The 27,869-nt window shown below is 41.0% G+C and overlaps 1 protein-coding gene across 2 annotated transcripts in view; it reads right to left on the bottom strand.

The window, feature by feature from the left end:
- itpk1a (inositol-tetrakisphosphate 1-kinase a) overlaps positions 1-27,869 on the bottom strand; it is a 237,623-nt gene that overhangs the window by 191,232 nt on the left and 18,522 nt on the right. For both annotated transcript variants that reach the window (XM_072568316.1, XM_072568315.1), the window contains exon 3: positions 9,421-9,445. In XM_072568316.1, coding sequence (XP_072424417.1) covers positions 9,421-9,445 — 25 coding nt within the window. The remainder of the gene's footprint in view (positions 1-9,420; positions 9,446-27,869) is intronic.

Here is a 27,869-nt window from a genome sequence, read left to right as displayed (position 1 = left end):
AGGGACAGGATGTACATGTATTTGGAAAGGGAAGGACTGATTCGGGATAGTCAACATGGCTTTGTGTGTGGGAAATCATGACTCACAAACTTGATTGAGTTTTTTGAAGAAGTAACAAAGAAGATTTATGAGGGCAGAGCAGTAGATGTGATCTATATGGACTTCAGTAAGGCGTTTGACAAGGTTCCCCATGGGTTAGATCTCATGGAATACAGGGAGAACTAGCCATTTGGATACAGAACTGGCTCAAAGGTAGAAGACAGAGGGTGGTGGTGGAGGGTTGTTTTTCAGACTGGAGGCCTGTGATCAGTGGAGTGCCACAAGGATCGGTGCAGAGCCCTCTATTTTTTGTCATTTACATAAATGATTTGGACGCGAGCATAAGAGGTACAGTTAGTAAGTTTGCAGATGACACCAAAATTGGAGGTGTAGTGGACAGCAAAGAGGGTTACCTCAGATTACAACAGGATCTGGACCAGATGGGCCAATGGTCTGAGAAGTGGCAGATGGAGTTTAATTCAGATAAATGCGAGGTGCAGCATTTTGGGAAAGCAAATCTTAGCAGGACTTGTACACTTAATGGTAAGGTCCTAGGGAGTGTTGCTGAACAAAGAGACCTTGGAGTGCAGGTACATAGCTCCTTGAAAGTGGAGTCCCGCAGGTAGATAGGACAGTGAAGGCGGCGTTTGGTATGCTTCCCTTTATTGGTCAAAGTATTGAGTACAGGAGTTGGGAGGTCATGTTGCGGCTGTACAGGACATTGGTTAGGTCACTGTTGGAATATTGTGTGCAATTTTGGTCTCCTTCCTATCGGAAAGATGTTGTGAAACTTGAAAGGGTTCAGAAAAGATTTACAAGGATGTTGCCAGGGTTGGAGGATCTGAGCTACAGGGAGAGGCTGAACAGGCTGGGGCTGTTTTCCCTGGAGTGTCAGAGGCTGAGGGGTGACCTTATAGGAGGTTTACAAAATTATGAGGGGCATAGATAGGATAAATAGACAAAGTCTTTTCCCTGGGATCGGGGAGTCCAGAACTAGAGGGCATAGGTTTAGGGTGAGAGGGGAAAGATATAAAAGAGACCTAAGGGGCAACCTTTTCACACAGAGGGTGGTACGTGTATGGAATGAGCTGCCAGAGGAAGTGGTGGAGGCTGGTACAATTGCAACATTTAAGAGGCATTTGGATGGGTATATGAATAGGAAGGGTTTGGAGGGATATGGGCTGGGTGCTGGCACGTGGGACTAGATTGGGTTGGCATATCTGGTCAGCATGGACACGTTGGACCGAAGGGTTTGTTTCCATGCTGTACATCTCTATGACTCTAAATCTTGTTGCACCCACATTGGGAAGTGAAATAAAAATAATTCATACAAAAACTTCAAGCTAAGACCCGACTCTAAAATAGAAGATCTTCTCCACTGGCCATTCTTTGATCATTTTCTTAACTTGTAGCAAATATTTTAAAGCAGTGATTCAGATTTTAAGTTAAAGTAAATACCATGTATTATTTTGGTCTGTGCTGTCTTTTAGACAAAGGAGAATACGTACTGACAATATGGAGTAAACCAAGCATAAATGGAACAGTTTACTTTGTAGAAGATCAAGGAGTTGAAGAGATTAGAATGAGAAAATGAAAATTTTAATGTCCCAAGAGGTTCTCAGCTAAAGTTCACACAGTGAGATGGTTATTGTCAACATTCTAAAGCTACAAACATTTACCTCCAGGCTTTACCCTAAATCAATACAAAACACAAGCACTGCCAGCTTGGAAAGGTTCCAAACAAAATACATCATCTTCAGATGTTGCGAAGCTCTCTCAGGTTTGCTCATAGCCCTGTTAATGTACTCTGCCAGAATACAATAAAAAAATCTGGAAAAACCTCAGTGGGTCAGGCAGTATCAGCAGAGAGAAATGCAAGTCACATTTTACATCAATGACCTTTCATCAGAAGCAGATATTTTAAGTTTTCTTTTGTTCTTGTTTATGATTTCCAAGTTTTGGAACTTGAATGAGGAAAAAAGAAATCTAAATGTTAAAAAGCTGAAATCAAAATGGAAAACGTACAGCTGTGCACAAGGATTGATTGACAGGAAGCGAAAATCCTTCTTTAGGGCTGGCAGTTGAGACCGGGTCAAAGAATCCCTACAGTGTGGAAGCAGGCCATTCGGCCCATCAAGTCTAGGAGAAAGTGAGGACTGCAGATGCTGGAGATCAGAGTCCAACAGTGTAGTGCTGGAAAAGCACCAAGGAGCAGGATTGTGCATGTTTCAGGCATAAGCCCTTCATCAGGAATGAGGCTTGTGGCCCAAGGTGGCTGAGAGATATTTGCAAGTGGGGGAAGAGCAGGAAGGAAGCTGGGAATGCAATACGTAGATGAAGGTGGGGTGAAAATGATAGGTGGGAAGGAAGATGGACAGGTAGGACTGTTCAAGAGGGTGGTGCAGAGTTGGAAGATTGGGACTGGGATAAGGGGAGGAGGAGGGGAAATGAGCAACCTGGTGAAATCCACATTTGATGCCATGTGTTTGGAGAGTGCCAAGGTGGAAGATGTGGTATTCTTCCTCCAGTCATCAGGTGGTTAGGGTTGGGGTGGCTGAACACTTTAACTCCCCCTCCCACTCCCCCAAGGACATTCAGGTGTTCGGTCTCCTCCATCGCCAAACCCGAACCACCTGATGCCTGAAGGAAGAACGCCTCATCTTGCGCTTTGGGACTCTCCAACCACATGGGGCCAATATGCATTCACCAGTTTCCTCATTCCTCTACCCCCCCCCCCATCATGTCACAATCCCAACCTTCCAACTCGGCACCACCCTCTTGAATGTTCTTACCTGTCCATCTTCCTTCCCATCTATCTGCTCCATCTGATCACTTTCACCCCCACCTTCGTCTGCCTATTGCATTCCCAGCTACCTTCCCTCCAGGCCCTATTCCCTCCCATTTATCTCTCAGTACCATTTGGCCATCAAGTCTAACTGACCCTCTGAAGAACATCCCACCCACACGCTATCCCTAGCCTGCACAGTCCTTGACCCTATGGGCAATTTAACATGGCCAATCCACCTAATGTGAGGAAACCCATGCAAACACAGAATGTCTGTGTGAAATTTACACAGTAACCAGAGCATGGAATCAAACCCAGGTCCCTGGTGCTGAGAGGCAGCAGTGCTGATCACTGAGCTACCAACTCAAAGAATTTTGAATGCAGAAACAGGCTAACTGGCTAGTATCAGTTGGCATACTCATGTCAGCATCCGCCCACCCCTGTTCCCCTGAGCTCAGAAATTTAATCTTAAATTCACGTCTCACTCAGACTTGCTTAATGCCCTTATAAAGGCATCAGTGTTAATCTTCAGGCAGCTGCGTGAACAGGAAGGGTTGAGGGGGATATGGGCCAAATACTGGCAAATGGGACTAGATTAATTTAGGTTGCCTGATCAGCATGAACAAGTTAGACTGAAGGGTCTGTTTCCATACTGTACATCTCTGACTCTTGACTCTATGTTATTTGCAGTTAAATGGGATGGAATGAAACAAAGGGAAGATGGGTGGAGAAACAAAACAGAGAAGGGAGAAATTGAGTTAACAATGTTAATTCCTAAGGAGAAACTTATGGATCTGGCCAGGAAGAAAGTTTTTTTGAAAATGTGGGAAGAAAGTGGGGCAGCAGAAGGCTGACATAAATACCATTTCATGAAACAAAAAGGGGGACGATAATTCAGCAAGGGATGGAGAAAGATGAACGCCAAGAGAATGGAAGAAATAATAAGTGAGCAACAGATGCAGGAACGTGAAATTAAAAACACGGAGCAGGTCTGACAGGATTCTAAAAAGATCAAGGTGATAGCTCCTATTTACAAAATGTCTCTCTGACAGTAACAAAGCAAGGTGCCATTAACCAACTTTCTATCAAATGATCAGCATCCATTCAGAAACACACCCAAAATTATTTTTTTTAAATTTTCCACCGATTCAAGCTTAAAATGAAAAGAATTCTATGCAACTTGTGCTAGAGTCCTAAAACAACAGCCCTTTTCAATAAATCACAAGCAGGATCTGTTATTTGAACAAAGAATGTTCCTTCGTGACAGGTTCTCCTCCTGGCTTTTCAGTGAAGTGAGCATTTCTATAGAGGAGTACTGGAATTATCCATTGGAAAAGACAGCATCAGCTGCTCGAGTTTTCACATTGTACAGCATCTTGACCGTATCTGTACAATAAACTACACAAAGCAGCTAGCAAAACTGTAGGTGATAACGTTTGCACAATAAAGCAAGAGTTAAACCACAGTGTCTCAAGTAATGACTATGACTCTATGGTGTGAAAAACAAAATTGCTTAATAAATGATGAAAGACTGTGAATCTTTATGTCTAAGGAGTTGGTAGATAAACATGCTGCTGTGATGTAAACATAAACCTGCATCTAGCCCGGCTTCCCCTAATGTGCCAATGTGCAGATACAGGAATGTTATAATCTGAACTAACAAACATAACCAGTAGCCAATGTATTCACCAAACATGAAGCATCAGTGAATACATTAACAACATTGTCCTTGTCCAGGATATCAGTAACTATTTGAACCATTAGCCATGTGGTGAAAGATTCAGGCAGCAAAGTGGGTTAAAAGCTTTAAGCTTCCCAATGCAATCAAAAAAGTTAAAGTATCACCCAGTGGTTCTGCCCCAGTTCTATTGCCACACTGCAGCAGAGAACTTCTCATTGCTCAAGGGGAGCCCAGAGGCAGTCACAACATCTGCACAATAAAGCAAGAGTTAAAAATAAACTGTTTACAAACAAAAACCAGCTCTCCCACCAATACTTCCAGCCACAATGCACAAACAAATATAAGACCGCAGCAGAAAAACAAATTAACCACCCTATATCACAAACAGAACTGTATCCCCTCTGGATCAGCTAGGAGCACTTGCCTGCAAATCAGAAGGTTGTATGTTCAAGAACCAGTCCAAGACTCTGATTTTTAACATTGCAACAAAAACACAGCAACACCAGGTTCTAGTCCAATAGGTTGAATTGGAAGCACACTAGCTTTCAGAGTGCCACTCCTGCACCAGGTGACACAACCACCTGATGAAGGAGCGATGCTCCGAAAGCTAGTGTGCTTCCAATTAAACCTGTTGGACTATAACCTGGTGTTGTGAGATTTTTAATTGTGTTGCAATGGTTTTGAAAAGATTAATGTTGGAAACTGCATGAAGTTCCATCCAATCTGATGATGTCATACAGTTTTTGGTGGAGAAAAGCAGTGTCGATTTCACTATCCCTACAGTGTCAGCTGTCTCATTGTTATTGCTAGGGCTAATTGGAAACTAGCCATTGCCTAAATACCTAACTAGCCAATGTAATAACCTATTGTTATCATGCAATAAACCACATCTTGTTGTTAAGATAAATGCCTCTTCTTGTTAAGATTCATTTGTGGCTAATTCTTACCACTGTAACCCTGAAGCCCTGTTTGGAACGAAGAAGCAGTGGCAATACTCTACCCCAACCATTAACGGATACTGGCTGATTCCACAGCACATACACAGACTTGGACATAAAAAACGAGTTTACACTCCAGGGCATTACGAGCAAGTGCCATTTTTCAGAGGAGATAGTAAACTCAGATGCTGCATGCTCTTTCAAACAGATGCAAAGATTTCATGATATTATGTTAAAGAATAACTGTGGTGTTGTCCCTAGAGTCCTGCTCAATAATTCTCTCTCAGTCAACATGTTCAAAGTACAAATTATTCAGTCATCACCACACTGTTGTTTGAGAGTGTGTGCTGTGTGTACAGCATTAAATACACTTAAGTACTTGAGTCATAAATGTACAGCACATGAACAGATCCTGGATCAGTGGTGCTGGAAGAGCACAGCAGTTCTGCTGTGCTCTTCCAGCACCACGAATCCAGAATCTGGTTTCCAGCATCTGCAGTCACTGATTTTACCTACATAAACAGATCCTTCTGTCCGTGTTGTCCATCAGGACGAGATATCCTAAATTAATCTAGTCCTATTTGCCAGCACTTGGCTGATAATCGCTCTGAACCCTTCCTATTCATATACCCATCCAGGTGCTTTTTAAGTGTTGTAATTGTGCCAGCCTCCATCACTTCCTCTGGCTGCTCATTCCATACATGCACCACCCTCTGCATGATAAAGTTACCCTTTAGGTCCATTTTAAATCTTTCCCCTCTCACCTTAAACCTATGCCCTCCACTTAGCAGCAGATGCTGTGGCTGTGCAGATTCACTGCTGGGTCAAGCAGCAGTGTAGGTTTCTCGGTCATTTGATTCACTTCCCATGTGGTCTCTACCTTTGTCTCTCTTCCTTCTTTTTAAATTGATTGACCTTAATGTGTTTTGGGACATCCTATGGCCATGACAGACATTATGGGGAATGAGTGGGGTAGAGTTTTTAAATGGAACAAAAGGTCTGGCACAGGCCAATGATAATGATATTCTATGATAAATGCCGGTTTCAATTTTCACTGCATTTGAAATACTGGCACAAATATTGACCAACATTCTTCCAATACTAAAGCAACCACAACAAAACACAGGAGCTGGTCATTCATCTTACTGCTGCTTGCTAGATCCAGGTATGAGAAGGTTAACTATTGGGTCTCCACACATATCAGCCACACATTCAGAAGAGCTTTGAACCTATTATACAATAATAAAGAAACATGCTATTGTTTTGCATTCATTTCTGCACAGAAACAGAACAAGTTTGAATGCAGGTTGTAAGAATGCTCACTGAGTTGGAAGGTTTGTTTTCAGATGTTTAGTCACCATACTAGGTAACATCTGTGAGCCCTCTGGTGAAGCGCTTGTGTTCGGTCCTGTTTTCTATTTGTGTGTCTTGGTCTGTTCAGGTGGGAAATAATAAATCACCCACCACTACAGACCAAGACATAAATAGAAAGCTGGACAGAACACCAGCGCTTCACTAGAGGCTCACAGATGATGTTACCTAGTATGGTGATGAAACATCTGAAAACAAACCTTCGAGCTCAGAGAGCAACTTACAATCTAAACCTCAACCTCAGCTACAAATCTTCTTAAAAATGGCAAAGTTTGAGTATTTTCTTTTTCCAACTTCCCAGTTTAAATGACATTTCAGTCAGCACTAGAGGAACACATGAAGGAAAGTCAAATCCCAGCGAATCGATGCTATGTAGGAGATGTGAGCTCTCAAACCCAGCAGCACATTCACCCCACGCAGTTTGGAAGCACCATATTCTACACGAGGTTCCATGATAGAAGTGTATAAAGAGGACAATGACAAATTAGTTGCTGTCTTCTAAATGGTATAGACAAAATGGGAAAAACATTGGAAATGAAGGCATCAAATTGCTTCCTTCATCAGTTATGTAAATCTTTCAAAGGCTGAACATAGGACTGTTATATAATGGGGCAGAACAAATTACAAAACCTGCAAAAGCTGATACATCCCTAGAAAGCTCAAACTCTTAAAACACTAGCTCCCTTTCCATTATCCTTCAGTCTCTCCACCCATAAAATGACAGACATTGTATTTTGCAGATCAAATGGCCAGAATATCATAGAAATTCCTACCTATACACTGCAGTGACTAAAACAATTTCCATCAGTGACTGTACTCTTAGAAGACAAACTCAGCCAGGTGCAAAATGTAACAACAGGACTGGATTTAAATGTTTTCCCTCTTAATGGAGAGATTGTTGGCTATTATATGGGTATGTTATTGACACCAGGCTGCAGCAACTGTGTGGCCTGCATCCTCTCTTGCTCAAACAGCACAAGGAATGGAGGCTGGTGGGGGTGGCTGAAACAACAAGGGGAATTGGAAAGCTGGATTGGTAGGAAGTCATGTGTAAAGGAAGGGGAACATTATTTGGTCAAAATGCTGGGAATCACTCCATAATGTCATTGTGGGTCAACCCACAGCAGGTGAACTGCAGAAGTTCGAGAAAGCAGCTCACCACCACCTTCTCAGGGCAACTAGGCACAGGCAATAACTGCCAACCCAGCCAGTGATGCACACATCCCACAAATGATTTTTTTTTAAAAAATGACTCATGGCTAAAGCAGTTTACACTCAGTCACTCATCCTCCTTCTCACCCTGAAGCCGTGCTACAAAAGGCACATATTTCACCAAACTGACGTGTGTAAAATGTAAAAACAGAGCTAACCCAGACACACGTAACCTCATTAAAATAGTTGAAAGCAGTTTCATAATTCAGAGTCTTTAAAACCATAGCTGGGAGGGATGAAGGCAAGTTGAGGTTAGATATGAGATTTTCAGTATGTTAGAGATCTCAGCTGACCCAACTCCATCTGGTTTTGGGAGTTAAAAATTTCTCAATTGCATCAGCAAATACAAACAAAATCTCCTCCATAGTGTAGCAGACTGATTGACTAATGGATTCATTAATGTCATATGTATGGAGAGACAGTGTAAAGTGCTGCTTTGCGTGTTATTCTGGTAGATGATACCATGCAAAGTGCGCCAGGGCAGCAGAGCAGTGTAGAGACAGAGACAGAGACAGAGACAGAGACAGCGATGATGCAACAATCATGACTTTTGGTTTATATAACACAATCTTGGAGTCCCAAAGTATTCTACACCTAATTAATTACTTTTGACATATTATCGCTGTTGTAATCTAAACATATGGTTGGCCTTTACTGCAAATAGTGATGACATTGATAAAGCATAAACGTATATGCGGTATAAAAAACTGAAGTCCAGTTCTTAGTGATGGTCATTAAACATTACAAGCAGAAAAGACATCAAAAAGTTAAATGAAATACTTCCACTTCAACACTATCAATCAAGTCTAAACTAGTGGGATGATCTCCCTTGGATTAAATGCAATTTTCTTCCATTTATATAAACAATAATATGCACAAAATAAATGATCCTGTCAATGAAAATATGCAGAATACTTCCTGCACCTCCTCTTCCTTTTAAGTAACACAGAGCACTTCAGTCAATAGAAATAATAGTCATCACTTCTAAATTTAAAGTTAGAATATTTTGAGGGGCACATTTGAGTCCAGTGGGTTCCTCTGTAGGATCAAGATTAATATTTCAAACAACAAAGTCAAGGGATTCTCACAATTCCCTCACACACAAAAAAACACCATTGAAGAGCTCAGAAGAACATTAATACTCTTTTATCCATAGCATTTTTAACTCTATCAAGTTGTCCAGTTTCTCCTCCCTCACCTCCTCACGAACCCCCAACACACTTTAAAATGTTAGCCACAATCCCACTTGTGAAGCAATCATGAAAAGGCCACAGCACACCAACTATATAGCTTTCCCTTGATGCATCATTCAAATAAACATACTGTTACCTTCTCAGAATGAATCAACAGATCAAACAAAAGGCAGCACCTGGAATGAAGATAATGCAACTCACCTGTACAACATCTATGCCCCTTTTCCTAGAAAAAAAAAGGATAAAATAAATTAGAGAAAAATAGAAACAGACAGCTACAAAGCAATAAAATTGTGAGAAAAGCATTATAGAAAAAAATCTCAAACATTTTATTCCTCAAGCCACAAGAACAAGAATTAAAATTAGGATTTGCAATAAATATTTGCTGGACAATTAAAACAACAAACCGTTTTCATTTCGCAGGTTCTGCCAAAGATGCAGCCTATTTCAGTCCTAATGGGCAAACAAACATGTAAAACACAAAATAAAAATATTAAAAGACATCTTGTGCTGACCACCATGGCTTGAAGCTGGAAGTAGAGTTAATTGTCTACAACCATAGAACATGATTTTCAAAACAAGATGTCCTCAATATTTCTAAGTATGAACCTGACACCAACAGTCTATCTTTTAAAACAGCCAATTCAAGGAACTCCGTTAAGATATTTGCAATTTTAGTCTTACTTAAAAAAAAGCTTTGCCGACATTTGGAGCCAGCTATTAAAAGAGTGAAACTCCCCTACAAAACCTGACCTTCTTAATCAGGGTTCTACAGTATCAAGGGCAATCTAAGAATTGCAAAAGATAACACCAAGGACACAAAATCCACTTTACTCCAATTGGTTCTGTAACTCAGAAATCAGTAGAAGCAGGGATCATTGAATATTTTCATTGGGTGGAAGCCGTTAGATTAGTTAGGCAAGAAATCAAAAGATTATTGGGGTAGATGGCAACATGGAATTGAAAACACAAACAGATCAATCATCAATGTAATTGAATAGTTGAATAGGTTCAAGGAACTAAATGGGTTATTTCTGCTTTTTTTTGGAAATACCTTAACATCTTTGAAGATGGTGCATTACTGACAGCAAGCTATTCTTCTTAGTCATGGCGCTTCATCCACAGCTTCAACCCTTTTTGTTTTGCACAGTTCAAACTCTAAAGATAGATATGGAGTTACATTCTCCATTTACCCTTCTTCATTCTAAAACCAAGAAGAATGCAGCTTTTCCTTTAAGCACCCAATGAAAGTTTCAGGCACAGATTTCTCTCTCATCCTTCAGTCAATATCCAAATCTTCAAAGAGAAAGTTACATGTCATATTTTCACTTGGACAGAAGCATTGAGTTACCCAGACGATTATGTCCCCAGGCGAAAGTGAGGACTGCAGATGCTGGAGCACAGAGTAGAGAGTGTGGTGCTAGAAAAGTACAGCAGGTCAGGCATCATCTGGGGAGCAGGAGAATAGAGGTTTCGGGTATAAGCCTGACAGGTTTATGCCTGAAACGTCGATTATCCTGCTTGTCGGATGATGCCTGACCTGCTGTGCCTTTCCAGCACCACAGTCTCGACTATTATGTCCCCAGCCTCTATCACCAGCCAAATGTAAGTTGGCCCAGTTCAACCAGAAGGAGACAACTGTCCGTTTTTTTTTTGAGGGACAAAACTCAACAGCATAGCCCCACAACCTTGATCTACCCAAACACACCAGCATTATAGGAGACCGAGAACAGGCCAGACTACACCAGCATCTCTTGCTAAACAGTACACCAACATTCAGTGTCTAATGAACAGTACGTATAATAACACAACTACTGACACTTTTAGAACTAGATCACATCATAGGCCACAACCATCGGGGAAGAACAGAATAATTATTACTTAGAAGTGGAAAGAAGGTCCTTTGACATAAAATACTATTTTTTTTCCCCCTCAGATTAATAGCACCTTCCTGATCTTTTGACTCTTCAATTCTTTCTTATTCACAAAATATATCATATTGCTGCAGAAAATATTTTTTAAAAAAGGTGATAAAATGCTGGTCTTGATATCCCCAGGAATAGATGATCAGAAAGTAGTTGTAATATGTCACTGTTACAAACCATTGTTCAGATCATATCTATTGCTTTGACCATTGCTGGGCAGGATCTTAGGAAGGATGTAACACATTTGGATGTCACTCAGCAAAGGTTTCTCGAATGATATCTGAATTCAAGGATTAAACTATGAGGAGGGACTACACTAATACAAATTATGGCTGTAGTTCCTGGAATTCAGAAGGGCAAATGGAGATTTGATTAATGGAGAGTTGTGGCCATTACAGAGACGTGGGTAGAACAGGGACAGGAATGGCTGTTGCAGGTTCCAGGGTTTAAATGTTTTAGTAGGGCCAGAGATGGGGGTAAAAGAGGGGGAGGTGTGGCATTGTTTGTCAAGGATAGTATTACAGCAGTAGAAAGGGTGATGGAGGAAGACTTGCCATCTGAGGTAGTGTGGGCGGAGGTTAGAAATAGGAAAGGTGAGGTCACCCTGTTAGGAGTTTTCCACAGGCCTCCTAATAGTCTGAGAGAAGTAGAGGAAAGTATTGCGAGGATGATTCAGGAGAAGAGTGAAAGTAGCAGGGTGGTTGTTATGGGGGACTTTAACTTCCCAGATATTGACTGGGAAAGCTATAGCTCGAGTTCGTTAGATGGATCGGTGTTTGTCCAATGTGCGCAGGAGGGTTTCCTGACACAATATGTAGACAGGCCAACAAGAGGTGAGGCCATACTGGATTTGGTTCTAGGTAATGAACCAGGCCAGGTGTTAGACTTGGAGGTAGGTGAGCACTTCGGCGGCAGTGACCACAACTCGGTGACTTCTACTCTAGTGATGGAGAGGGATAAGTGTGCACTGCAGGGCAACAGTTATAGATGGGGGCAGGGAAATTATGATGCGGTGAGGCATGACTTAGGATGCGTGGATTGGAAAAATAGGCTTCAAGGGAAGGACAAGGAGCAGCTATTGGGTGTCCTTGATAAGTATGTACCAGTCAGGCAGGGAGGAAAGGGTCTTGTGAGGAAGCCGTGGTTTAATAAGGAATTGGAATCCCTTGTGAAAGGGAAGAGGGCGGCCTATGTAAAGATGAGGCGTGAAGGTTCAGTTGGGGCGATTGAGAGTTATAAGGTAGCCAGGAAGGATCTAAAGAGAGAGCTAAGAGCAGCGAGAAGGGGACATGAAAAGTCCTTAGTTGGTAGGATTAGGGAAAACCCAAAGGCTTTCTATAGGTATGTCAGGAATAAAAGAATGACTAGGGTAGGTATTGGTCCAGTCAAGGATAGTAGTGGGAAGTTGTGTGTGGAGGCGGAGGAGATTGGTGAGACTCTAAATCAATACTTTTCGTCAGTATTCACTCAGGAACAGGACACTGTTGCTGATGTGAATATGGAGTCACAAGTGATTAGAATGGATGGCTTTGAGGTATGTAGGGAAGAGGTCCGGGGAATACTGGAAAGGATGAAAATAGATAAGTCCCCTGGGCCTGATGGCATTTATCCTAGGATCCTCTGGGAAGCTAGGGAGGAGATAGCGGAGCCATTGGCCTTGATTTTTATGTCGTCGTTGTCTACGGGAATAGTGCCAGAAGACTGGAGGATAGCGAATGTGGTCCCCTTGTTCAAGAAGGGGAGCAGGGATAGCCCGAGTAACTATAGGCCAGTGAGTCTCACTTCTGTTGTGGGCAAAGTCTTAGAGAGAATTGTAAGGGATAGGATTTATGCACATCTGGATAAGAATAATGTGATCAAGGATAGTCAGCATGGTTTTGTGAAGGGCAGGTCGTGCCTCACAAACCTTATTGAATTCTTTGAGAAGGTGACCAAGGAAGTGGACGAGGGTAAAGCAGTAGATGTGGTATATATGGATTTTAGCAAGGCATTCGTTAAGGTACCCCATGGCAGGCTAATGCAAAAACTACGGAGGTATAGCATTGAGGGTGCATCAGAGGTTTGGATTAGGAATTGGCTGGCTGGATGGTAGTTGATGGTATAGGTTCATCTTGGAGCGCAGTTAATAGCGGTGTTCCACAAGGATCTGTTTTGGGACCATTGCGGTTTGTCATTTTTATAAATGACCTGGAGAAGAGGCTTGAAGGCTGGGTGAGCAAGTTTGCGGATGACACGAAAGTCGGTGGAGTTGTGGACAGCGAAGAAGGATGTGGCAGGTTACAGCGCGATATAGATAAGTTGCAGAGCTGGGCAGTAAGGTGGCAAATGGAATTCAATGTAGCTAAGTGTGAAGTCATTCACTTTGGTAGGAGCAACAAGAAGATGGATTACTGGGCTAATGGTAGACTACTTGGTAGTGTGGATGAGCAGAGGGATCTTGGTGTCCATGTACACAGATCTTTGAAAGTTGCCACCCAGGTAAATAGTGCTGTGAAGAAGGCATATGGTGTACTGGGCTTTATTGGTAAAGGAATTGAGTTCCGGAGTCCTGAGGTCATGTTGCAGTTGTATAAGACTCTGGTGCGGCCTCATCTGGAGTATTGTGTGCAGTTTTGGTCGCCATACTATAGGAAGGATGTGGAGGCATTGGAACAAGTGCAGAGGAGGTTTACCAGGATGTTGCCTGGCATGGTAGGAAGATCGTATGAGGAAAGGCTGAGACACTTGGGGCTGTTCTCATTAGAGAAAAGAAGGTTTAGGGGAGATTTGATAGAGGTGTACAAGATGATTAGGGGTTTAGATAGGGTTGACAGTGAGAACCTTTTTCCGCGTATGGAGTCAGCTGTTACGAGGGGACACAGCTTTAAATCAAGGGGTGGTAGGTTTTGGACAGATGTTAGGGGTAGATTTTTTACTCAGCGGGTTGTGAGTTCATGGAATGCCCTGCCAGTATCAGTGGTGGACTCTCCCTCTTTATGGGCATTTAAGCGGGCATTGGACAAGCATATGGAGGTTATTGGGCTAGTGTAGGTTAGGTAGGCTTCGGTTGGCGCAACATTGAGGGCCGAAGGGCCTGTACTGCGCTGTATTTTTCTATGTTCTATGTTCTAAAATGTAGGTGATCACAGGTATCAGATTAAATAGGACAAAAAGTACTTTTGAGAATTGAAGAGTGGTGTAGGGGAGTCAGAAAGAAAGAAAGAAAGAAAGAAAGAGAGAGAGAGACAAAGTCTAAGAATTGGAACTGAAACAGAAATGAAAAAAAAATTGCCCTTCACACAAAAAAAAAAGACATGGCCGTTTGTAAGTCTCACCCGTAAATGGCAAGTTGATGAATGGTTAATTTTTTAAAAGCCACAGTTACATATTTGCTAAATCAAAAGGTGTTAACAGGATATGGGCAAATACAGGTGTATGGAGTCTAGTCACAGATCAGACATCATCTCTTGAATGGTTAAACAGACTAAACCTGTTCTCTTTCTGTTTCTTTTCTACTCAGTGTCTGGTAATAATTCCACATTTTTTTGAAGCCTTTTGGTAAGAAAGTTCCATTTGTTTGTTCCTAACTTTCTAGTTTTTTGACACATCTCATCTGCCTTTGGGGAGGAGAAAGAGAAAAGAAATCTTAGAATTCGGTGTCAGCAGTTGATACATCAGAGATATCTTGGAGATAACTACCAGACTACTCTGATCCCTTGGCATCATGGTCACCCACAAACCTACCAACACACAAACAGCAACTGATGAACCCAAAAAGGACCCTATACCAATAACTAGCAAAAGGAATGACATTTACAAAATGCCTTGCAAGGACTGCAACAAATACTACAAGATCGGACAGACAGGCAGAAAACTAGCCACCAGGATACACAAACACCAACTAGCCACCGAAATACATGACCCATTTTCACTAATATCCTTACATACAGACAAAGAAAGACACCACTTTGACTAAGACAACACATCCATTCTAGGACAGGCTAAACAGAGACATACACAGGAATTCCTACAGCCCTGGCATTCAAACTGGAACTCCATCAATAAACACATCAAGTTGGACCCATTTACCATCCTCTGCAAAAAAGAACCAGAAATTAGATCACCCACCTTAATAGACCAAGACATCAACAGAAAGCAGGACAGAACACCAATATTTCACCGGAGGCTCAGTGACTATGTTACCTAGCATGGTGACAAAACGTCTGAAAACAAACCTTCCAGCTCAGAGAGCAAACTTACAAACTGATCTAATATTCCTCTTGATGTGTAACTTTTATTCTTACTTATTTCAAGTCTTTGTATATGTTTTAGCTAATAACTACTTTTTACTCAATTAACTTACAGCAAAGGCTACATATTAAACCAACCTTTGATCTTGTTTTAAAACAAAGGCTGCACTGCTGGTCATTTTTTTAGTAATCAAAACATACAAGTTAATAGGAGCATATACAAGAAAACCTTAGTTCATAGACCACTCGGAGGATACGCCTAGTTTGTGATCATGGTGTCACTTAGAGATTATTATGTTAATTTTAGATGAATCAAATGAATGTTAACTTGTCCTCAATTCCATTCTATCCTCTACCCTTCATTCCCAAACTGAGAAGGAGAGCAGACAACCTGCAGGTAAGGCTTATGTTGCTCGACTTGCAGACATTCAAAGAGCAGAATGGAGTGACAAATTACTAGACCTGCTCTTGATTTCCCACAGAATGCTGTAAGCCAGCATTTTGGGAGCTGCTAAATCCTAGCACTGAGGAATTAATGAAAAGGTAACTTTGCAACACGTTTCAAAGAAAGCATTATTCCCAGCCGTTACAAGCTGTGAATTTTAGATGTATGCTAGATCAATTGATTGGATGGCTGGTTCGTAATGCTCAGTGACACCAACAGTTCAGGTTCAATTCCCACACCGATGGAAGTTACCATGAAGGATTCTCCTTCTGAACCTCTTTACCTTGCCTGGTGTGGTGACCCTCCGATTAAACCTCCACCAGTTCTCTCTCTCTCTCTCTCTCTATGAGAGCAGCTCTATGATGTGCTAAGACTATTGTGGCTTCACTTTTCCCTTTTACTTTACTTCAGTCCAAATTTCACACCTAGACATAGGAAATATTAATCTGCAGTCATTGTTTTTACCATAGGAAATATTAAGACAGGTGAACAAATGCCCTTTGTTTTCAGAGCTGTTTCTGTTAAAGCTAAGAAAAAAAGGCATGAGAGACAAGAAGGGCCCTAATGGTTGAAGGCACAGCCACAAACAGCAAGGTAAAGGAAATGAAAGCTGCATATACAAATACAGAATTCCGCCAGAGCATAAAGCTAAAAGGAGGTTGCAATGATAGGGAGAGAAGAGGATGAGATTGTTAAAATCAAGATGTTGCTGCATTAGTGCCAGACATGGTCAGTGAGTATAGGGGACAAGAGTGAATGGAATGGTGCAAGTTATAATGCAGGCATAAGAGTATTTATTATACATGTCGTTCACAGTTGGATTCCTGAATTGATTGTGGAAAGTTAAAGAAAGGAAAGCAAACTGGAGGTGCCCTGTGCATTAACCCTGGAAAGACACTGCTTGATTAGGGACAGCCAGCACGGATTTGTGAAGGGTAGGTCTTGCCTTACAAGTCTTATTGAATTCTTCGAGGAGGTGACCAAGCATGTGGATGAGGGTAGAGCAGTGGATGTAGTGTACATGGATTTTAGTAAGGCATTTGATAAGGTTCCCCATGGTAGGCTTATGTGGAAAGTCAGGAGGCATGGGATAGAGGGAAATTTGGCCAATTGGATAGAAAACTGGCTAACCGGTCGAAGTCAGAGTGTGGTGGTAGATGGTAAATATTCAGCATGGAGTCCAGTTACAAGTGGAGTTCCGCAGGGATCAGTTCTGGGTCCTCTGCTGTTTGTAATTTTTATTAATGACTTAGAGGAGGGAGTCGAAGGGTGGGTCAGTAAATTTGCAGATGATACAAAGATAGGTGGAGTTGTGGACAGTGAGGAGGGCTGTTGTCGGCTGCAGAGGGACTTAGATAGGATGCAGAGCTGGGCTGAGGAGTGGCAGATGGAGTTCAACCCTGCCAAGTGTGAGGTTGTCCATTTTGGAAGAACAAATAAGAATGCGGAATACAGGGTTAATGGTAGGGTTCTTGGTCAGGTGGAGGAACAGAGGGATCTTGGGGTCTATGTACATAGATCTTTGAAGGTTGCCACTCAGGTGGATAGAGTTTGTAAGAAGGCCTATGGAGTATTATCGTTCATTAGCAGAGGGATTGAATTCAAGAGTCGTGAGGTGATGTTGCAGCTGTACAGGACTTTGGTTAGGCCACATTTGGAGTACTGTGTGCAGTTCTGGTCGCCTCACTTTAGGAAAGATGTGGAAGCTTTGGAGAGGGTGCAGAGAAGATTTACCAGGATGTTGCCTGGAATGGAGAGTAGGTCGTACGAGGATAGGTTGAGAGTTCTCGGCCTTTTCTCGTTGGAACGGCGAAGGATGAGGGGTGACTTGATAGAGGTTTATAAGATGATCAGAGGAATAGATAGAGTAGACAGTCAGAAACTTTTTCCCCGGGTACAACAGAGTGTTACAAGGGGACATAAATTTAAGGTGAAGCGTGGAAGGTATAGGGGAGATGTCAGGGGTGGGTTCTTTACCCAGAGAGTGGTGGGGGCATGGAATGCGCTGCCCGAGGGAGTGGTAGAGTCAGATTCATTGGCGACCTTTAAGCGGCATTTGGATAGGTACATGGATGGGTGCTTAATCTAGGATAGAAGTTCGGCACAACATCGTGGGCCGAAGGGCCTGTTCTGTGCTGTATTGTTCTATGTTCTATGTTCTATCTATGTTCTATGTTCTAACCCAAGTACAAGCCCTCTGTCAATACACAGACAGCAGAGCTACTTGCATCCTGCCTACACCACATGATTTTCATTTGAGATCTCAATGTTGAGCACCACCATACTGCACGCTATGCAAAGTAGATCATTTCACTACTGTACATAGTGAACGTAACTGAATTAAAATTTGGCATGAATCCAATACAAACAAAGCTGCAGGGTGAAGAACAAATTTATGTTAGCAGATTAAAATTAATTGGGAGAATGGTCTAAGGTCTAGTAAGTGGCACATAACACCATTTATTTTGGTTATGTACACAGGCAAGACCAATAATTCTTCTTTACATCAAACTGAATTGCAAATTGTCAACAGAAAAAAGCTTAAGATTCAAAGTAAACAAAACCTAAAGCAAATTGGTTTGTACAGACAAGTGTATTCAACCTACAATAAAACACATTAGTTTGTCTTTGTACAAGACAAGACCTTGGTTAGACCAGATTTAGATTACAATGCACATTATTGGTCCACTTGGGTGTGTGAGGAACTAGGTCAGAAAAGAACAATAACTTCAAGTTTAAATATCTTAGTAACTCAGGTAGGATTTGAGGGGGGGGGGGGTGGAAAAAGAGCTTGGTCCACTCCAATTAGATTTAGATAGCTATCAGGGCTATTTAAATCGAGACAGATGAAATAGGACACAATGTCTGGTTCATGTTCTCTCTTATGTAATTTTTAGGTGCTAAAGTTTGACTGCAGAAAATGGAATAAATGCAATTCATGCACATGAGGGTCTTAAATATTTAGGGTCATGTTACTTTGCAAGGTCAATAGCTAAAAAGGTCAGGTCAGGAGAGCTTGCAGAGTGGAGGCATGCTGTCTCTACTGCCTGTGGTCTTGACAGGCCACAGCACAGTGGCTCAGTAGTTAGCACTGCTGCCTCACAGGGTCAGGGTTGAGATTTCAATTCCACCCTAGAGTGACTGTATTGAGTTTGCACATTCTCCCCGTATCTGCATGGGTTTCCTCCAGGTGCTCCAGTTTCTTCCCACAATCCAAAGATGTGCAAGTTGGGGGAATTGGCCACGCTAAAAATTGCTCACACTCTCCAGGGTTGTATAGGTTAGGTGCGTTAACCATGGGAAGTACAGGGTAGGGGGACAGGTCTGGGTGGAATGCTCTTTGGAGGGTAGATGTGGACTTGCTGAGCTAAATGACCTGTTTCCACACTGTAGGGATCTTATGAAATAATGATTATTTTGGGAGTTACAGCTAAATGCTAAAACACTTTGAGTTAACTAAGATGTAAAACCCATTGACTTCAGCCAAGCAGAAATTGCAAAATATGATTTACTTACCCTAAAAGACAGATCAGAGCAAGTTATGCATTATGGAGTGTCTAAGCATGTTCTGTAGTTTCAATATCTCAGTTCTCTTACTGAAGGAAGAGAGAAATTAGCTTGTGGTTAGGAGAATGCTAAAGCAGAAGAAGTGTTGATGATTAGTGGACTGCAAACGGCTGGGAAGTGGTGGTTCATGGTGTGGAAAAATGGTAGAAGAAAATCCCGAGGAGCCATTGATAGATCAATGCACATCAAGCAGGGTGAAAGATGTCCACAAGTAGTAATTGCTTGATCCAGTTGAGAAACATTGGAGCTCAGAGAGATTCAGGAACAGTTTAATGAAGATAGCTGTTTGATAAAAGTTGAAATTTTGCCAGTAATTATACACTTTAAAAAGCAATTGCAGCAATGCTGGTGATTTCAGTCTCAAAAGGAGATTATGTTACCCAGACATAATCAGTCGTTGAGGCAGTCTAACTTGAAGAGGCTTGGAGGACCAAAAATAGATCTCTCGAAAGCATATAATGAAGAATTCAAGTCTCATTCTTCTGCAGGAGATGAATTCTTTTTAACTGTATACATTATATAATGCTGTTAAAATGTGAAGGAAACACCCCTTAGGCACAAATTACAGCAACTTGCAGCATTGAGTGTTTACACAACAACAGCAGTTATTCCAACATTAAGACGTATGTGTCAATTCAACCATACACAGGATCATCAATAATCTGTAAGATTCTACCTTACATACTGTGGACAGCTAAGTGAAATGTGACAGATTAGTTGGCAGTGTGTCATAGGGATCTTCACCAAGCTCTCCCACACTCACTCGATAATATGCCAAAATAGGATCTCCAGCCTGCAGCAAGCTAACTACACTCAATCAAGCTGGTTTGTCAACATTGCTGCTAAATCTTAGGACCTGGTATCTTGGCTTACAGTTGAAGCCAAGTACCAGATCTTGGCAAATACCTTAAGAACAGTCTGTGCCTTCAGGAAAAAAAAAGGAATGAGACACCGCCTTATTTATGCAACCACAAAAGAACACTAGAGATGCTGAAGATGATAAACATAGCCTATATTAAGAGGGATACTTGATAAAATTTTAATCTAGATGGACACAGTGACAGAACTGAAAATGGACTTATGCCAGGGCTCAATGGCTTCAAGTTAAACAAGCAACTTAGAAACATTAAAAATAGGAGCAAGAGTAGCACACTTAGTCCCTTGGTCATCAATATATGATCAGTTCTGAATGTCAACCACTTCCACCCCACACCCTAAGAATTACATCCAACTCCTTCCTGAAAACAGTCAAAAGATATTCAAATATTTATCCTGTATGTATGTGTGAGTGAGTGCCAACTTGAAGATCCCCATTACTCATCCACTTTTAAATCTGTACAGCCACCTATAAAATAATTGTAACAGGTATTACAGAAAATATAAGTCTCCTGTACACTAAAATGTTATTTTGGGATAATTCTAGAAATAAATAAATTACAGTTCAGAAAAGTCACAACATCCAACATCTGCCACTTGGTTATGGATGCCTGTTTACTAAAATAATTGCTCACTCTACAGTTCTGGATGTATGTTTGCTCACTGAGCTGGACAGTTCATTTTCAGATGTTTTGTCACCATACTAGGTAACATCTTCAGTGAGCCTCCAGACAAAGCACTGCTGGTATTTCCTACTTTCTATTTATAGGTTTGGGTTTCCTTGGGTTGGTGATGTCATTTCCTATGGTGATATCATTTCCTGTTCTTTTTTCAAGGGTGGTAAATGGGATCAAGTCAATGTGTTTGTGGATAGAGTTCCAGTTGGAATATCATGCTTCTAGGAATTTTCGTGTGTGTCTACATTTGGCTTGTCCTAGGATGGATGTGTTGTACCAGTTGAAGTGGTGTCCTTCCTTATCTGTATGTAAGGATACTAGAGAGAGAGGGTCATGTTGTTTTGTGGCTAGTTGATGTTCATGCATCCTGGTGGCTAGTTTTCTCTGCTTGTTTGTTCAATGTAGTGTTTGTTACAGTTCTTGCATGGTATTTTGTAAATAACGTTAGTTTTGCTTGTTGTCTATATAGGGCCTTTCAAGTTCATTAGCTGCTGTTTTAGTGTGTTGGTGGGTTTGTGGGCTACCATGATGCCAAGAGGTCTGAATAGTCTAGCAATCATTTTCAAATTGTATTTGATGTAGGGGAGAGTGGTTAGTATCCTTACATACAGATAAGGAAGGACACCACTTCAACTGGGACAACACAGCCATTCTAGGACAAGTCAAACAGAGACACACACACAAGAATTTCTAGAAGTATGGTATTCCTACCAGAACTCTTCAACAAACACATTGACTTGGATCCCATCTACCACCCCCTGAGAAAAAGAACAGGAAATGACGTCACCACAGGAAATGACATCACCAGTCCAAAGAAACCCAACCATATAAATAGAAAGCAGGAAATACCAGCAGTGCTTCGTTTGGAAGCTCATTGAAGATGTTACCTAGTACGGTGTCAAAACATCTGAAAATGAACCTTCCAGCTCAGTGAACAAACCTACATCCAGAACCTCAACCTGACCTACAAATCTTGCTATCACTCTACAGTCTCTCCTTAATGCCATAAAGCATAACGGTGACCATAAAGCTATTTAAGAAACACAAAAGAAAAATGTTCTTCTCCTTTTCTCCAAAGGCATTGATTCTTGAGACATTATAGCTTGAGAATTATGAGCAATCCTTTAGCGTGTTACCCATTCTTCAACAGGAAAGTCAAGCCCAATTCAGGGTTGGTATTATACAGGGTGCATTGAAGCAAAGGCTGATCCCCACCTACACCAAGGTTTCCACAATAGTGTTATCTAGCAGCAACTCACTGGGACAGAACCAGAGGCTCACCCAAATATTCTCTCCTACGTCAGAGTGCTCAAGCCAAGTATTGTGCTCCTATAGTGACCCCGATTTATGAAAAACAATTGCAGCACCAGACTAATCCATTACGTTGGAGTTACACCATGAAGATAACTGGACAGCAGTAGAACATTTAGTCCTTTGGATAATGGAACAGATTCAGTTAGGCCATGACTAATCTGCACCTTCACTCCATGTTTATAAATGCTTATTACCCTTACCTAACAAATCTCAAAAGAAAAACAGAAATTGCTGGGAACACTCAGCGCATCTGTGGAGAGAAAGCAAAGTTATATGTTTCTAATCCAGAGACTATTCTTCAATACTTAGATTTTTGTCAAATCTCTGAAATTTACCAATTCTTAATAACCTAGCCTTCTGAGTGTTTGGAACAGTTTAGACTGTCAACCCCCATTTTCGAGATTGTCCCTGAAAAAGCCTGACTCAGTTTAACGTTAGGTATAGAACAAAGGAGCCTAAAAAAAAATGCTTTCTACCCTATCAAAATCCTTTAATCATCCCAAACACCTCAATTAGGTGTTTTCAACATTCAAATTAATAACCAATCATTGACCCCCACACACAGAGAGAATGCCCACTTTTAGCCAAGATGCCTTGGAAAAGAGAGTTAATCAGATTAATGACATTAAAACAAGTCATTGAGGTCTGCATTAGCAAAACTCTAAAAATGAACTATCTAGCTTCATGGCCAGCAAAAAAATGTAATTTGACACAAGAGAAGCAAACTTTTTTTTTAATTTAAAATGTTTAAAACTATTCCACATGCACTTTTTGATCATAAAACCCAATTGTGCCACTTCTTTAATCAAGAATACATTTCTCATTAACTATGTAGAACAGGATAGAAAATAATTGGTATTAATTCCAATCTACATACATTCTAATTATGAATTGCTGAAATATATCAAACTCTATAAAGACAGGATTGATCCACTTGCCTGGTCAAATGCAGCTCCAACAACACCTGAAAATCCTCAATACCATCTAAGACAAAGCAACCAACTGGATTGGCATTCTATCCACCATCTTCAACATTCACTCCTTTCACCACTGCACAGTAGCAACCGTGTATACCATCCACACAAGGTACTTTCACCAAGGTACCTTATACATCCATGACCTCTATCACCTTGGAGGACAAGGGCAGTAGAAGCAAGGAAGCATTACCACCTTTAATTTCTCCTCTGAACCACACAACATCCTGACTTGCAACTATAAATCAGTGTTTCTTCATGGTCATGAGTCAAAATTCTGTAACTCACTTCTCAATAGCACAACTATAACACAACTGCTAGTGCTCAAAGACATGTTCATCACACCTTCTTGAGGACAATTGAGGATAAATGGTGAACCAGCTAGCAAGCATCCCGTAAATGACAAAAACAAAATGCCTATAGGTTACAAAGGGCAATCTCATCACATATCCGTGCTGTAACTACTGAGAATGTAAGCACTCAAAATAAATGGTCACGTTTCTGGTATTAAACAATGTTTCCTCAGGCTCCTGCAGCAGTAACAACTGCCTCCAATATTTTATCAAACAGCCAAATTCACTTTGGTGCCTCAACATATTTACACCCAGTATAATAAATCTTCATGATGCAAGCAGACCATGGGGAAGCTGAACTTCAGATCCTGCTCATCACATTCTCCAAGGAAGAATATAAAAATACCACATTATCTTTTGCTTCCACTTCACCCAGTTCATTTGAATGTCTAATTAGGAAAACAAAGATCTTGTCTATTTTATTGATCTGCTTGGCGTTATGACTTCAATAGACATTGGTAAGTTTTATTTTATTTTTCAACCAGAAAACCCAGGTATCTACTAACAAAATGAAGCCATTGTTTAAAACAGAAATCAAAATTAGATGCAAACTAATAACTACCTCTACCTTATCTAGCATGTCACATTAAAGATATTAAAGTTACAATGAATAAAGTTAGTCATGGTCTCAACTTAATTCTGATATTTTTTTTCTAATCAGTTGACTTACATCAAAAACACAAGTCAGATACACAGAAACTGGAAAATGTAACTGTTTCAAAGTTTTTATAAATGGATTTCATGACTTGCCAGAAGTAGCAAGCCTGTGTTTTCAAGATGCTGGTGTTGGACTGGGTGTACAAAGTTAAAAATCACACAACACCAGGTAATAGTCCAACAGGTTTATTTGGAAGCACTAGCTTTGAAGGAGCAGCGGTGTGAAAGCTAGTGCTTCCAAATAAACCTGTTGGACTATAACCTGTGATTTTAAAAAACTTTGTGCACCCCAGTCCAACACCAGCATCTCCAAATCATGACTACCACCGACATCACTAACTGCTGGCTTAAAGTGGAGAGGATCTCCAAGAAGATTGCACATATCGACACACTAATCAAGTTTCTACAGAAATGCAGGAAAAGATCAAAAGGATTACGGATTACAGATCACGAACCCGCTCAAGTTGACACAACCACCTGATGAAGGAGCAGCGCTTTGAAAGCTAGTGCTTCCAAATAAACCTGTTGAACTATAACCTGATGTCGTGTGATTTTTAACTTACTTCTGGCAAGGTCTTAAGCATGGAATGGTTGGAGGAGGTTTCAACGGAAGACTTCCAGTTAAGACAAGCTTCGTTAGTATCTTAAGCATAGCCATCTCAGCTCCGAACATTAGGTTGTCCTTCAACTCTGGGGTTTCCCATTTGGGAACACTCTTCTTAGCTTAGCTATCCCAGGAATCTGACTCATTATTGATCTTTTTTTGAAAAGTAGTATCTCTACTGCGTGGAAACAGGCCATTCAAGTCTCTGAAGAGCATCCCACCCAGGCCATCCCCCCCTACTCCATCCCTGTGACCCCACAATTTCCCCTGGCCAACACACCTAGCCTAAACATCCCTGGGCACCATCGGTAATTTAGCATGGCCGATTCACCCAACTTGCACATCTTTGGACTGTGGGAAGGAATCAGAGCACCTGGAGGGATCAAACGCAGACACAAGGAAAATGTGCAACTTCCACAGAGATAGTTGAATGAGGGTGGAATCAAACCTCATTCCCTAGAACAGTGAGGCAGCAGTGCTAACCACTGTGCCACCGTGTTTATAGAATCATTCATTCAGTTATCAACATTTTTAAAACCTTTCAGGCAGAGAGATTTTAAGTTGAATTCTGCAGAGCATATGCCTATCAAGCAATCAGCTTATTCTAAATTCAACTGCTGAGAGATATAGAACTGTACAGCATGGAAGCAAATACTTTGGTCCAATTCGTCCACACCAACCAGATTTTCTGAATTAATCTAGTCCCATTTGCCAGCATTTGGCCCATAACTCTCTAAAGCCTTCCTATTCATGTACCCATCCAGATCCCTTTTAAATGCTGCGATTGTGACAGCATCCACCATCATCTCCGGCAGCTCATTCCATACACACACCACGAAAAAATTGCCCCTTAGCTCCATTTTATCTTTCCCCTCGCACCCAAAACATATGCCCTCTAGTTTTGGCCTCTTCTACTCTGGGAAAAAGACTTGACTATTCACCCTATCAATGATTTTATAAACCTCCAGAAGATCAACCCTCAGCCTCCAATGCTTCAGTGAAAATAGCCCCAGCTTATTCAGCCTCTCCCTGTATCTCAAACCCTCCAAACTTGGCAACATCCTTGAAAAGGTTCGGAAAAGATTTACAAGTCTCACAACATATTTCCAACAGTAAGCACACCAGAATTTGAAAACAGAAGATATCCTGGAATCAATTTCTCCTGCTTTAATTAACTTTTGTTGTCTCTTTTTATAAACCCCTTCAAGTTTATTGTTTGGTTAAATGATAAGTTCTTGACAGAAAATTACTTTTAATAAGAAATCATTTTCCAGGGAAATTTAGTTCTGGAATGGACCATTAGACTAACATGCAAACAAGTCTGCACTCAAAATCACATTGGCTATCACAGGAAACAAGCAAAGGAAGAAGAAACATTTCATATATCGAGTCAAAGTTAGCACTAAGAATTAGATCGATACAGCTGTAAACCAAATGAAGCAGAGTCCCAAGGTTGTAGAGATCAGCAACAGAAGGAAATCCAAAATGAGGTGTTCCCATACATTAAACAAAATACTGCAAGCACTGGAAATGTGAAATAAAAATAAAGTGCTGGAGAAAGTCAGACATAGCAGCAATTGCTGAGAGAGAAATAGAGATAATGTTGAATCCAACTGATTCATCTGCAGAACTGAAGAGGGCTGGACAAAGATAAACACAGAATGCTGTTGAAGCTTACCAACTCAAGCAGCATCCTTGGAAAGAGAAACAGAGTTACTATTTCAAATCAGGTATGACACTCCTTTTGAATTTCTCCAGCATTCTCGGCGTCAGTTTCAGATTTCCAACATTCATAGAAATCAGCCTTTATAGGTCTGGAATATTAAGTTTTTTTTTCCCTGTTGAAAAGGCAGAGGTGGAGCCAGTAGAACAGATGGTGAGAGTGCCCTGAGCAAAAGACTAAAGGGAGTCCTGATACTTGTAAAGGAGCAATTGAGATATAAAATAAGTGTGAATGGTAGATTTGAACAGGTGAAAATGGGGTGGCACTGCTGAGAGCAAAATGGTGAACAGTGTTCAGAGTCTAAAGTTGTTGTACTCAATGTTAAGTCCAGAAGGCTATAAAATGCCAAAGCAGAAAATGAGGTGCTATACTTCCAGTTTGAATTGAGCGTCACTAGAATACTGTAGTGGGCCTAGGATGGAAATGTTAGCACAGGAATAATGTGGTTTATTGAAATGTGCAACTGGAAGACATTCCCACTTATGAGCAATACCGATTGGCCTTTGTTGAAAGAAAGCAAGATTGGTTTAATAGCCTGCTCATGCTCACTGTTCACAGTCATATCTCCCATTCCAGTATATGTTGTTATAATTATGTTTGAATTATCACATTGAGAAGCAAATGGAGTCGCAAAAAAAAAAACCAAGAAACAGCAATGCTGGGGATGCAAGTGTTTTTTAAAATTACAGAAGTTCCTACAGTTCCAAACATAACAATCCATACTTCTTATATAGAACTTCCAGTGGTGGCTTATCAATGCCTCAGACCTTTTGACCCCTAACTAAAAGTAATAAAATGCAACAAGTGCTAATTTGTTTCCCATGAACAACCTTTAATTACAAACCAAAAGAGAAAATGCTGGAAAAATGCTAGCTTTGACAAAGGGTCAGTTAGATTCAAAACGTCAGCTATTTTCTCTCCTTACAGATGCTGCCAGACCTGCTGAGATTTTCCAGCATTTTCTCTTTTGGTTTCAGATTCCAGCATCCGCAGTAATTTGCTTTTAACCTTCAATTACAACCTACTTTTGCAGTTTTGTCACTTCCAAATATGGCGAGGATCCCATATAATGGTAGTGATTACCCGGAGGATTTTATACAACCTTTTTGGCCTTGCTCTTAAAAGGTTCCATAAGAAGTCATAATACTTATTACAAAGCTAGGTACAACTGAGCTAGTAAGTTCAGCCAAAAAGCCATTTAAGACATTTATATGTCAGGTACATTAAACAAATTCTATTCCACATTTATAACATTGTTTAGCACAGTGTGAACTGAGGTACAAATCTACATGCAAGTGAATTACTG

Source organism: Chiloscyllium punctatum, chromosome 4 (genome assembly GCF_047496795.1).
Source record: "Chiloscyllium punctatum isolate Juve2018m chromosome 4, sChiPun1.3, whole genome shotgun sequence".
Taxonomy (NCBI): domain Eukaryota; kingdom Metazoa; phylum Chordata; class Chondrichthyes; order Orectolobiformes; family Hemiscylliidae; genus Chiloscyllium; species Chiloscyllium punctatum.
Note: the sequence above shows the minus strand (reverse complement) of the source record. Positions and strands in the feature narration are given on the sequence as shown.